The sequence below is a fragment of the Oncorhynchus masou genome, chromosome 23 (genome assembly GCF_036934945.1).
Source record: "Oncorhynchus masou masou isolate Uvic2021 chromosome 23, UVic_Omas_1.1, whole genome shotgun sequence".
Lineage (NCBI taxonomy): Eukaryota > Metazoa > Chordata > Actinopteri > Salmoniformes > Salmonidae > Oncorhynchus > Oncorhynchus masou.
In genome coordinates, this window is record NC_088234.1 from 12,150,099 (window position 1) to 12,164,473 (window position 14,375).

General features: G+C 41.9%; 1 protein-coding gene across 1 annotated transcript in view; it reads left to right on the plus strand.

Annotated features, from left to right (window-relative positions):
- gc2 (guanylyl cyclase 2) overlaps positions 1-10,253 on the plus strand; it is a 30,229-nt gene extending 19,976 nt beyond the window's left edge. The window contains exons 18-26 of the mRNA XM_064931152.1: positions 183-331; positions 567-730; positions 898-1,090; positions 2,918-3,092; positions 3,192-3,290; positions 5,042-5,136; positions 5,470-5,558; positions 5,657-5,695; positions 8,828-10,253. Of these exons, the coding sequence (XP_064787224.1) occupies positions 183-331; positions 567-730; positions 898-1,090; positions 2,918-3,092; positions 3,192-3,290; positions 5,042-5,136; positions 5,470-5,558; positions 5,657-5,695; positions 8,828-8,954 (1,130 nt within the window). The 3' untranslated portion in view covers positions 8,955-10,253. The remainder of the gene's footprint in view (positions 1-182; positions 332-566; positions 731-897; positions 1,091-2,917; positions 3,093-3,191; positions 3,291-5,041; positions 5,137-5,469; positions 5,559-5,656; positions 5,696-8,827) is intronic.
- Positions 10,254-14,375: the final 4,122 nt, after the last annotated feature.

A 14,375-nucleotide genomic window follows, 5' to 3' on the forward strand; every position in this document is an offset into this window, starting at 1 on the left:
TGACTGGCTCCATCTAAATGTCTCTGTGATTCCTTGAATTTGATCTCATCGCCTCCATCGCAACCATATTGGAGGAGAAGATCTGAGGTCCCTGCCCTCAAACCTTCTGCTCCAATGAGTTTTAAGGAGGAATTGAGGGAAGATGAATTTACCTGAATACTCCTCTGACCCCTGTCCTCCAGAGTTGATCCAGAAAATCCGTAAGCCCCCTCCTCTGTGTCGTCCGGTGGTCTCCCCTGACTACGCCCCTATGGAGTGTATCCAGCTGATGAAACAGTGTTGGAACGAAGAGCCAGACAGACGGCCATGCTTCGACCAGATCTTTGACCTGGTACAGAGGGTGGGGGTGGGTTATACAATGCCTTCAAATATGTGTGCGTGTTTCAGAAACTCTCTGTCTCTCTCTCTGTCTCTCTCTCTGTCTCTCTCTCTGTCTCTCTCTCTGTCTCTCTCTCTGTCTCTCTCTCTGTCTCTCTCTCTGTCTCTCTCTCTGTCTCTCTCTCTGTCTCTCTCTCTGTCTCTCTCTGTCTCTCTCTGTCTCTGTCTCTCTGTCTCTCTGTCTCCAGTTTAAGAACATCAACAAGGGCAGGAAGACCAACATCATAGACTCCATGTTGAGGATGCTGGAGCAGTACTCCTCTAACCTGGAGGAGCTGATCAGAGAGAGGACTGAGGAGCTGGAGATAGAGAAACAGAAGACTGAGAAACTACTCACTCAGATGCTGCCACCGTAAGTACACACACACACACACACACACACACATGAGGAGCTGATCAGAGAGAAGACAGAGGAGCTGGAGATAAAGAAGGATAAACTACTCACGCAGATGCTCACACACACACACACACACACACACACACACACACACACACACACACACACCCTCTCTTTCCTAGGACGGTTGCGAATGCCCTGAAGGTGGGTGGTACGGTGGAACCGGAGTACTTTGACAACGTGACGCTGTACTTCAGTGACATCGTTGGCTTCACCACCATCTCAGCCAATAGCGAGCCCATCGAAGTGGTTGACCTTCTGAACGACCTCTACACGCTGTTTGACGCAATCATTGGCAACCACGATGTCTATAAGGTAGAGAGAGAGAGAGAGAGAGGGCGAGAGAGAGAGTGTATGTGTGCGTGTGTATGTGAACCACACTTTAATCACACAATGACACTCAGCAGTGCCCTACAACTAAGAATCTGAGGCAAAGTTACTACCTACTACTAAGACTTATTGTAGGGAAACTTAACAGTGCCCTATTTGGCTTTGGCCTGCCCAGTACATTTCCCTTTATATATACAGTACCAGTCAAAAGTTTGGACACAGATACTCATTCAAGGGTGTTTCTTTATTTTTACTATTTTTTACATTGTAGAATAAAAGTGAAGACATCAAAACTATAAAATAACACATATGGAATCATGTAGTAACCAAAAAAAGTGTTAAACAAATCCAAAAATATTTTTGATGATAGATTCTTCAAAGTAGCCACCCATTCTCTCAACCAGCTTAACCTGGAATGCTTTTCCAACATTCTTGAAAGAGTTCCCACATATGCTGAGCACTTGTTGGCTGCTATTCCTTCACTCTGCGGTCCAACTCATCCCAAACCATCTTTAATTGGGTTGAGATCGGGTGACTGTGGAGGCCAGGTCATCTGATGCAGCACATCACTCTCCTTATTGGTCAAATAGCCCTTACACAGTCTGGAGAGGTGTATGGTCATTGTCCTGTTGAAAAACAAAGGATAGTCTCACTAAGCGCAAGCCAGATGTCATATCTCTGCAGAATGCTGTGATAGCCATGCTGGTTAAGTGTGCATTTAACTCTAAATAAATCACTGACAGTGTCATCAGCAAAGCACACCATCACACCTCCTCCTCCATGCTTCACGCTGGGAACCACACATGCAGAGATCATCCTTTCACCTACTCTGCGTCTCACAAAGACAAGGTAGTTGGAAACCAAAAATCAAACATTTTGACTCATCAGACCAAAGGACAATTTCCACCGGTCTAATGTCCATTGCTCGTGTTTCTTGGCCCAAGCAAGTCTCTTCTTATTATTGGTGTCCTTTAGTAGTGGTTTCTTTGCAGCAAATCGACCATGAAGGCCTGATTTATGCAGTGTCCTCTGAACAGTTGATGTTGAGATGTGTCTGTTACTTGAACTCTGGGAATCGTCTATTTGGGTTGCAATTTCTGAGGCTGTTAATTCTAATACTTATCCTCTACAGCAAAGTTAACTCTGATCTTCCATTCCTGTGGAGGTCCTCATAAGAGCCAGTTTCATCATAGCGCTTGATGGTTTTTGCGACTGCACTTGAAGAAACTTTCAAAGTTCTTGAAATGTTCTGTATTGACTGACCTTCATGTCTTAAAGTAATGATGGACAGTCATTTCTTTTTGCTTATGTGAGCTGTTCTTGCCATAATATGGACTTACCAAATAGGGCTATCTTCTGTATACCCCCCCCCCTACCTTGTCACAACATAACTGATTGGCTCAAACGCATTAAGAAGGAAAGAAATTCCACAAATTTACTTTTATCAAGGCACACCTGTTAATTGAAATGCATTCCAGGTGACTATCTTATGAAGCTGGTTGAGATAATGCCAAGTTTGCAAAGCTGTCATCAAGCAAAGGGTGGCTACTTTGAAGAATCTCAAATATAAAATATACTTTGACTAGTTTAACATTTTTTTGGTTACTACATGACTCCATATGTGTTATTTCATAGTTTGGATGTCTTCACTATTATTCTACAATGTAGAAAATTGTAAAAACAAAGAAAAAGCCTTGAATGAGTAGGTGTGTCCAAACTTTTGACTGGTACTGTATATATATACTTCATATATCACCTGAAGTTAATTGACCAATCAAAATGTTTCCCACCCGTCCTCCTCTCTACCCGTAGGTGGAGACGATAGGCGATGCCTACATGGTGGCGTCAGGGTTACCGGTTGCCAACGGAGATCGTCACGCGGCAGAGATATCCAACATGGCGCTAGACATCCTCAGTGCTGTGGGCACCTTCAAGATGAGACACATGCCTGACGTACCTGTACGGATACGCATAGGATTACACTCAGGTGAGAGATACAGGGGCTACACACACTTACAGATGAACGCACAGGCACAAAGATCACACAGTGCCTATCTATAGTGTCTGTGTGTGTTTGTACTTGTAGGTCCGTGTGTGGCGGGGGTGGTGGGACTGACCATGCCTAGATACTGTCTGTTCGGAGACACTGTCACCACAGCCTCTCGTATGGAGTCCACTGGGATGCGTAAGTTATACGATGCACTGATGCAGTATACAGGAAAGTAGTGAGACCCCTTCACTTTTCCCAAATTTTGTTATGTTACCGCCTTATTCTAAAACTATTTTTTTCTCTTCTAGTTCCGTCATCAATCTACATACAATACCCCATAATGACGAACCAAAAACAGGTTTTTAGAAATAAAAAATATATTTAAAGAAATGAAACATTTACATAAGTATTCAGATCCTTTACTCGGTACTTTGTTGAAGCACCTTTGGCAGTGATTACAGCCTCGAGCCTTCTTGGGTATGACGCTACACACCTGTATTTGGGGAGTTTCTCCCATTCTTCTCTGCAGATCCTCTCAAGTCCTGCCAGGTTGGATGGGGAGTGTTGCTGCACAGATATTTTCAGGTCTCTCCAGAGATGTTAGATCGGTTTCAAGTCCGGGCTCTGGCTGAGCCACTCAAGGACATTCAGAGACTTGTCCCGAAGCCACTCTTGCGTTGTCCTAGCTGTGTGCTTAGGGTCGCTGTCCTGTTGGAAGGTGAACCTTCGCCCCAGTCTGAGGTCCTGAGTGCTCTGGAGCAGGTTTTCATCAAGGATCTCTGTCCTTTACTCCATTTATCTTTACCTCAATCCTGACTAGTCCCCCAGTACCTGCCACTGAAAAACATCCCCACAGCATGATGCTGCCACCACCATCATTCACCGTAGGGGTGGTGCCAGGCTTCCTCCAGATGTGATGCTTGGCTTTCAGGCCAAAGAGTTCAATCTTGGTTTCATCAGACCAGAGAATCTTGTTTCTCGTGGTCTGAGAGTCTTTAGGTGCCTATTGGCAAACTCCAAGCGGGCTGTCATGTGCCTTTTTACTGAGGAATGGCTTCTGTCTGGCCACTTTACCATACAGGCTTGATTGGTGAAGTGATGCAGTGATGGTTGTCCTTCTGTAAGGTTCTCCCATCTCCACAGAGGAACTCTCGAGCTCTGTCAGATTTGACCATCGGGTTCTTGGTCACCTCCCTGACCAAGGCCCTTCTCCCCCGATTGCTCAGTCTGGCCAGGGGACCAGCTCTAGGAAGAGTCTTGGTGGTTCCAAACATCTTCCATTTAAGAATGATGGAGGCCACTGTGTTCTTGGGGACCTTCAATGCTGCAGACATATTTTTGTACCCTTCCCCAGATCTGTGCCTCGACACAATCCTGTCTCGGTGCTCTACGGACAATTCTTGTGACCTCATGGCTTGGTTTTAGCTCTGACATGCACTGTTGACTGTGTAACCTTATATAGACAGGTGTGTGCCTTTCCAAGTCATGTCCAATCAATTACATTTACCACAGGTGGACTCCAAGTTGTAGAAACATCTCAATGATGATCAATGGAAAAAGGATGAACCTGAGCTCAATTTTGAGTCTCATAGCAAAGGGTCTGAATGCTTATTTAAATAAGGTATTTCTGTTAGATTTTTTTCATGAATTTGCTAAAGTTTCTAAAAACACGTTTTCGCTTCATCATTATGCGTTATTGTGTAGTAGATTGCTGAGAAAAATATATATTTCATCCATTTTAGAATAAGGCTGTAACGTAACAAAATGTTGAAAAGGTCAAGGGGTCTGAATACTTTCTGAAGGCACTGTACATGCACTGTTCTTGCTTATGTTCGTTCTAAAGAAGTTTAGGGCTTGTCGTGGGTGCATGAAAGAGCCACGAAGCTTCTCTAGAGAGTGTCTATGTGAACTTGACTTTGTGAGTGTCCTGCCGCCTATATTTGCAGCCTACAGAATCCATGTCCATAACAGCACAGTTAAAATCCTGCTGGAACTCAAGGCAGGATACAAGGTGCAACTGAGAGGCAAAACTGACCTGAAGGTAAGAGACAAAAGACTGACTACACATGGGACCACCATCATGTTGCATACAGTAAGCTCAGATATCCCTAGAACTACAAAGAACTCTCTAGAAATACCAAGAACTCCCTAGAAATACCAAGAACTCCCTAGAAATACCAAGAACTCTCTAGAACTACCACTACCAAGAACTCTCTAGAACTACCAAGAACTCTCTAGAACTACCAAGAACTTCCTAGAACTACCAAAAACTCTCTAGAACTACCAGGAACTCTCTAGAACTCCCTACTGAACTCTCTGTCTCTCACTCTCTCCTCTCCGTATCCTTTCCTCCTATACTCTCTCCTCTCCACAGGGAAAAGGAGGAACAGAGGAGACCTACTGGCTCATAGGGAAGGACAACTTTGAGAAACCTCTCCCCGTCCCCCCTGAATTCAAGAAAGGGTAAGGAACGCCTTCCTCCCTTCCCTCCGCTCTCCCTCCTCCACTATCTGTGCCTTTTCTTGTTGATCCTGCCTCTGTGTCCGATTCGTTTTCCACAGGCAAATGGCTCATGGCCTGCAGATGGAGGAGATAGCGAGGTACAAGAAGAAAAAAGCTGAGAAACTGCAACAGCTTACAAAGAAGAATAACTGAATTACATAAGGTAATGTTATGCATGGAAAATGTATAACATTACTTGTTTGGTGACGTTTTTACTTGCTGTAGTTTGGGACTTTCCAGGCAGTCATTGTACATAACAATTTGTTCTTACCTGACTTGCCTGGTTAGATAAAGGTTCAATAAATAAAACTCATCCAACCTGGTTTGGTTTACCACCCAACACCGTTCATATTCATTTGTTGGTCACTGATCAAATCAGTTCTTCTACTTTACAAGTTTAAGGCCGAGATTCAATCAAAGGTGCGTTTTCGACAATGCACTTTTGATTCAATCCCGGCCTAAGTTTCACTTGTAAACAGTGATATGTGAAGATTTGATTCTGAGTATTTCAATATAATTTTAGCTAATATACTGTTATGAGAGCACTATTGTGTTTATTAATAGAGCAAATAATAACATCATCCTCATCCTATCATAACTACCCCTGGGAGGGCAGAGATCTTGATACATCTGGGACAGGTACCTACCATGTAGTTAATATGTGAGTTGGGACAGGTACCTACCATGTAGTTAATATGTGAGCTGGGACAGGTACCTACCATATAGTTAATATGTGAGCTGGGACAGGTACCTACCATGTAGTTAATATGTGAGTTGGGACAGGTACCTACCATGTAGTTAATATGTGAGCTGGGACACGTACCTACCATGTAGTTAATATGTGATCTGGGACAGGTACCTACCATGTAGTTAATATGTGAGCTGGGACAGGTAGCTACCATGTAGTTAATATGTGATCTGGGACAGGTAGCTACCATGTATTAATATGTTGGCTGGGACAGGTACCTACCATGTAGTTAATATGCGAGTTGGGACACGTACCTACCATGTAGTTAATATGTGAGTTGGGACAGGTACCTACCATGTAGTTAATATGTGAGCTGGGACACGTACCTACCATATAGTTAATATGCGAGTTGGGACAGGTACCTACCATGTAGTTAATATGTGAGCTGGGACAGGTACCTACCATATAGTTAATATGTGAGTTGGGACAGGTACCTACCATATAGTTAATATGTGAGTTGGGACAGGTACCTACAATATAGTTAATATGTGAGCTGAGACAGGTACCTACCATATAGTTAATATGTGAGTTGGGACAGGTACCTACCATGTAGTTAATATGTGAGCTGGGACAGGTACCTACCATATAGTTACTATGTTATGTGAACTGGGACACGTACCTACCATGTAGTTAATGTTATGTGAACTGGGACACGTACCTACCATGTATTAATATGTTGGCTGGGACAGGTAGCTACCATGTAGTTAATATGTTATGTGAGCTGGGACAGGTAGCTACCATGTAGTTAATATGTGAGCTGGGACATGTACCTACCATATAGTTAATATGTGAGTTGGGACAGGTACCTACCATTTAGTTAATATGTGAGTTGGGACACGTACCTACCATATAGTTAATATGTGAGTTGGGTCAGGTACCTACCATATAGTTAATATGTTATGTGAACTGGGACACGTACCTACCATTTAGTTAATATGTTATGTGAACTGGGACACGTACCTACCATGTAGTTACTATATTATGTGAAATGGGACACGTACCTACCATGTAGTTACTATGTGAGCTGGGACAGGTACCTACCATATAGTTAATATGTGAGTTGGGTCAGGTACCTACCATATAGTTAATATGTTATGTGAACTGGGACACGTACCTACCGTGAAGTTACTATGTTATGTGAACTGGGACACGTACCTACCATGTAGTTACTATATTATGTGAAATGGGACACGTACCTACCATGTAGTTACTATGTGAGCTGGGACAGGTACCTACCATATAGTTAATATGTGAGCTGGGACAGGTACCTACCATGTAGTTAATATGTTATGTGAACTGGGACACGTACCTACCATGTAGTTAATATGTTATGAGAGCTGGGACACGTACCTACCATGTAGTTAATTAATATGTTATGTGAACTGGGACACGTACCTACCATGTAGTTAATATGTTATGTGAACTGGGACACGTACCTACCATGTAGTTAATATGTTATGTGAACTGGGACACGTACCTACCATGTAGTTAATATGTTATGTGAGCTGGGAGAGGTAGCTACTATATAGTTACTATGTTAAGTGAGCTGGGAGAGGTAGCTACTATATAGTTACTATGTTAAGTGACCTGGGAGAGGTAGCTACTATGTAGTTACTATGTTAAGTGAGCTGGGAGAGGTAGCTACTATATAGTTACTATGTTAAGTGAGCTGGGAGAGGTAGCTACTATATAGTTACTATGTTAAGTGACCTGGGAGAGGTAGCTACTATGTAGTTACTATGTTAAGTGAGCTGGGAGAGGTAGCTACTATATAGTTACTATGTTAAGTGACCTGGGAGAGGTAGCTACTATATAGTTACTATGTTAAGTGACCTGGGAGAGGTAGCTACTATATAGTTACTATGTTAAGTGACCTGTGAGAGGTAGCTACTATATAGTTACTATGTTAAGTGAGCTGGGAGAGGTAGCTACTATATAGTTACTATGTTAAGTGAGCTGGGAGAGGTAGCTACTATATAGTTACTATGTTAAGTGAGCTGCCTAGATAGACTGCTGTCTACAGTGTGGAATCCCAGATATGTTGTTGTTTGTACTCTATGTTACGCGGTCTTTTATGTTGTTGTTTATACTGTATGTATCTTTTATGTTGTATGTTGTCTATGTTTGTCCCTTAAGTTTTGTTCCTGAAAACTCACTAACTTTTTGTGTCGTAGTTGCATATTTATCATTTGACGCCAATACCATTATAATGTTTATGTGCTATTGAACAGAGTTGGTGTTTCATGAAATGTATGAACCCTTCACTGGGTCCACAGTACTGCTACTCCCTGATAGTTCTTTGATGTATTCTTAAATGTCACCAGTGAGTCGAGTCGCTTGGTGTCCCAGGTCTGACCAGCAGTACTGCGGCTGGACATTGAGGCCTGGAACTGACTGACCCCTAGTGTAAGCCACTGTTAGAAGGACACACTCTGGGCTAAATCTCTCTCTCTCTTTCTTTGTTGTATTTTGTGTGTTCCAGGTCTGTCCAGGAGATCAAGGACTTCAAAGTGCTCCTCCAGAAGGCCGTGAAGAAGATCTCCACTGTCAGAACGGTGGCTATGGTTACTATGGCGGACGACGACAACGTCATGATGCACCACCACTGACCTTTGACTCTAGCCAGAAAGAGGCATCATGGGAGCTACAGTAAAGGCATATTTTGACTCCATTTTGAATCAATGGAACTTGGGGCTGACCAATGAGGACCACCAATTGACTATTGTGTGGACATCCAACTGTTTTGCTTTTATGGCTCCCGGTCTGTCAGACTGATTCTGTGTCCATTATGAGCCTTGGATCCTCACTATCGCCCCATGGTCAACAAAGAGGGAACAGCAGGGCGGAAGAGGATCCAGTGACAGGTTTGCGTCTGCAGGTTATTGGTGAATATTCAGAAAAGCTTACAAGTGTCTGGTCATACATTGCCCAAGCAACCGTGTGTGTGTGTGTGTGACGGGGGAGGGGAAGTGAAAGGATGTGCTGTGTAGAGATTACTGCAGCTTGTTTTAAATATGAAGCATCTTGCCGGACGGTAGGACTATTATTAGAACTATCAGTGTTACTCAGTAAACCACAGATCGGATCTGTCCAGTGAGTCTACTCGCTTGGTGTCCCATAAACGCTTTGCTCAAAGCCTCTTCCTGCTTTTCTTCTCCTCCTGATTTCCTCCTCATCCTCCTCTCTTCGTGCCCTGACGAAACCGTCTCTCTTGAGCACACTCTGTCCGTCCCCTGACTTACTGAAACGCAAGCTTTGCTTTTTTTTTTGTTCTTGCATGTTGTGCTATGTTGATGTTCTTTAATTGTAAACCTCGGACTCTTCCAGAAAAACTCTCCCAGAATTTTGAACCTGCATAGGTCAAATCAAGTTGTATTTGTCACATGCGCTGAATACAACAGGTGTGGGTTTACTTACGAGCCATTTCCCCAACAATGCAGTGCAAAAAAACAACAATTACAGTAAATATGATGGGTCAGTGAGGGGTCGCTGCAGGTGTGAAAATCCCCATATTTATACGTTTCTGTAAAAATCCCCATATAAAGTGATACGTTTCTGCAACATGTGTATAAAACATCTGTGAAATCACTCGTGAGTATATACTTGGGGCCTAGAAGGGACTGTTATGTATAGTATGTGCTCACTGAGACACTTTGTAATGTGAGAGACAATTCATCAAAATATCACCTGTAGGACTTCTCTGATGTACAAACATACACTCTGATGACGCACAAACATTCCTGTATGGAATAATTATTTCCATCATCATCTTTTCAACACGCCTGTATTATAACCAATTCAAGACGATATAATATTTTGTTTGTTTACCGGTGTTTATTGTATTTGTGTATAATTGTGTACTGTAACTTGTTAGCATGGCTTGCAATACAAAATTGTGAAAATTGTCACTACTGGTCAGTTAACCTACAATAATGCACTTTCATGCCCCGTATTTGACAGACTATGTAGGTCTACAGGATGGTTATATAGTTCAATGATGAAAAGACGGCACACAGTTACAATAAGCGTATTTTCTAGATCACAAATACTGTATTTTTGGTATTATGAATGTCATTCAAATTAGATGCACAGAGGTAAACCTAATAGCCTTATCAACTATGAAAACGATTTGTATCGGTGGTTCGTAGAGGTCATTTCTTCCACCCTTTTCCCATGTGATGTCCCCACTCCACATGTCACAGGTTTTAATCGCTAGAGATGAAAAGGGACTTTTCTAACATGCAAACCAATCTATATTTTTAGAATAGGTTCTAATTAGGTTCGACTCAGGGTTAAGGGTTTGGTTAAGGCAAGGATCAGTTTCAAATTTTGGCTAGTCGGTTTGCGTGCCAAAAAGTCCCTTTAGTCTCAAAACAGTTTTGATTAGACTCCAACGCCCTCTGATGGCAGACAGAGCAGATGCATCAGATGGGGACCCAGAATGCAGCTGGGATTGGGATTATCTACTGCTCTATTCCTGTCCGACCAGTCTGTCTGCTCCTAGAACATCATGTACAGGGGGGGCCGGATTGTAATCCCACTATAAACCTGCTTATAGAGATATGCTGCCTGGGAATGTGTATCCATTTACAGTACAGTACCATTTACTGTAAATCAGGGTTCCAGATCCTACTGGCTTTTGCAGGTTTTTGTTACAACCAGGCACTACATTATATGATAATACACTGCTGCCCGGGAATATGTATCCATCTACAGTACAGTACCATTTACTGTAAATCAGGGTTCCAGATCCTACTGGCTTTTGCAGGTTTTTGTTACAACCAGGCACTACATTATATGATAATACACTGCTGCCTGGGAATATGTATCCATCTACCAGTGGAGGCTGGTGGGAGGAGCTATAGGAGGACTGTCTCATTGTAATGGGTGGAATGGAAGATAGTTTCTATATGCTTACATTTGACATTTGTGTCATTTAGCAGGCTAAGAGTGATTTACAGTAGTGAGTGCATACATTTTAACACGTTTTTTCATTCTGGTCCACCATGGGAATCAAACCCACAACCCTGGCGCTTGCGGCATGCTCTACCAACTGAGCTAAATGAATTCCATTCCAACCATTACAATGAGACAGTCCTCCTATAGCTTCTCCCACCCAGCCTCCACGGTGTGTCAACAGTAAAGTACCATTTACTCTACTTCTGAGTGAGCAGAGCACAAATATGAGGTTTGCAGGTTTTAGTTCCTGCCCAGAACTAAACACACCGGTTTGACATGATCAATTAACTATAATGAAATGTCATGCATAAAAGAGAGGAGACTAGAGTGCTCTCATCTAGGAAACTGTTATGTCATCTGTGGTTTAGTGGTGTGTGAGGAGGGGGGGTTGAAAGGGGAGGATGAAGGGAAAGGGGAGGGAGGAGAAAGGGAGGGAAAGGGATGGCGGGTGAGGATTGGGCAGGGAGGGTGTGTATGATATGTGTACATATGGAAATTAGGCAAACTACTAATACTATTCTGCGCAGTTTAGTTTATCTCCCGCTTGAGGAAACCTTTCCACCACTTCTATTTCAGTTCTATTTTCATGCATTTTGGTAAAAAATAACCCAAAAATACACAATAGTTTGAAGTTGTATTAGTCCTATATAAAGGGGTATGCACATGGTATACACATGGTATACACTTCCAACAAAATGCTTCCTTGAAGGTTCCTTTTCGAAAATGCAACAATAATAAGAAATACTAAAAGATAAGAATACAAACATAAAGTACACCCAATTGCATTTTTATTGCTCAAAGTATTTCTTAATTAGTCAAATTGCCGCATCACACCTAAAGCACAACGGGAAGCAGACCTACAGTAATGCACTGAAGTAACCAGTAAACGGCGACCCTGCAATACTGAATGGAAGAAAAACAAAACAAACATAGACAGGGCAGTGACTATTAAATTAAAAGTTAGTTGGTATCATGCCTTATATGTTATCAGAAAATGTCTCGCTGAATCAATTGCACAGAATCGTCTCTTAAAACTCTTATCCTAATTTTTTTTTTATGACTCATATTTTGAAACAATTGTTGTAATGTTCCCATAATCTAGACCTAGATTCAATGAGATCAGCTGTTAACCAGAGATAGCAGACACCCGCATAGCAGATGTTTTGTTGGTGTCAGAGGTAGTGGAACTTGCTGAGTAGCTGCTCTTGCGATCATTGTCACAAAGCCACACACCCGACACCACTCGGGTTAGAAGTTCAGAACGAGAAAGTGTAGGCCAGGGATCATCAACTAGATTCAGTGTAGACTTCAAATTGACTGCAAGAAGCCCAAACAGATATACTGTTTTACTAAAGCATAATAATTTCAAACCTTGCTTATGTTAAATGATCAGGTGTCTTTCTATTATCCACGGAATACTTGGGAACAGATTTCTTAAATTAAAATCAATTTGAGATGATTTCCTAGTGTTTTATGTCCAACAATAAAAATAAAAAATACAAATAAATATTTGTTTCTTTTTTTTTTGCTAAAAAACTTGGGGGGCCAAATAAAAGCACCTGGGGGCCAAATTCTGTCCACAGGCTGCCAGTTAGGGAACCCTTGTGTAGACTATATAGAAATAATTACACTAAAATTAAAAAAATCATTCAAATAAATAATGAGGTTTTCTATCATCCTAATGGAGGTGTAGATTACATCTCACATTCCAGTGTTCTTAATGGAGGTGTAGATTACATCTCACATTCCAGTGTTCCTAACGGAGGTATAGATTACATCTCACATTCCAGTGTTCCTAACGGAGGTGTAGATTACATCTCACATTACAGTGTTCCTAATGGAGGTGTAGATTACATCTCACATTCCAGTGTTTCTAATGGAGGTGTACGTTACATCTCACATTACAGTGTTCCTAATGGAGGTGTAGATTACATCTCACATTACAGTGTTCCTAATGGAGGTATAGATTACATCTCACATTACAGTGTTCCTAATGGAGGTGTAGATTACATCTCACATTCCAGTGTTTCTAATGGAGGTGTACGTTACATCTCACATTACAGTGTTCCTAATGGAGGTGTAGATTACATCTCACATTACAGTGTTCCTAATGGAGGTGTAGAGTACATCTCACATTACAGTGTTCCTAATGGAGGTATAGATTACATCTCACATTACAGTGTTAGAATTTGTAAACAAGGCTGCATGGGATTTATGTCAATGTGACTCTGTGCAGCCAATGGCAATGTCTGCTTTAGTTGATAATGCAGAAAGCCTGTTGTGTATTTGACAGCTCTAACACAGTTCCACCACAGACACCGTCAAAGCAACTGCTATGTGGATGTCGGCAAAAGCAGATCTGATTGAATAGAGCCCCTATTCACATTATGACCAAAGACACTACTGTTGTGTATTTACTTAAAGGGGCAATCAGCAGTTGCTACATCCATTTTTGGACTTATACATTTACAATATGTACCCATTTATTCTTGAAGAATATAACTTATAAATGGATCGTAAGCTTAGTTCAACATGTGTATCCCATCAGAACCCAAAATATGTTTTCTGACAATGTTTTGTAAATAAAGTAATTGTAAACAAACACTGTATAGCCTAAAAACATGATTAAAACTACACGTTTCATATCATGGATGGTCAGTCCTTGCATCCATAGCCCTGCCTTTGAATTTGAGAGAGGTTACTTTTCTCCAGCCCCATCTCCCTGCTTTGTAAGGAAACAGTGTTGGGGAGTAAGCTTTGTTGTTGTTTTAACTGCTGATTGCCTCTGTAACAAGTGAGGTGTTTGGATAGAATGAATAACTTGTTATGATGCTTTACACCCATCCCTGTCTCTCTGGGGTTTGACCAGAGAGGGCACGGGTAAATGATTTCTCAAGCGCCTGAATAAATACCTAGACACGCTCATGCTGAGTCATGAGGAGTCACACCACTACAGTAAGCAAATAACAAATCATAAAAGGAATGCAGAAAAACAAAACAATATCAATAGATTTCAAAACATCCACTGTGACCCCTGGCTTTTGCCTATCGGGGGTCGCGCATAAAGTGTC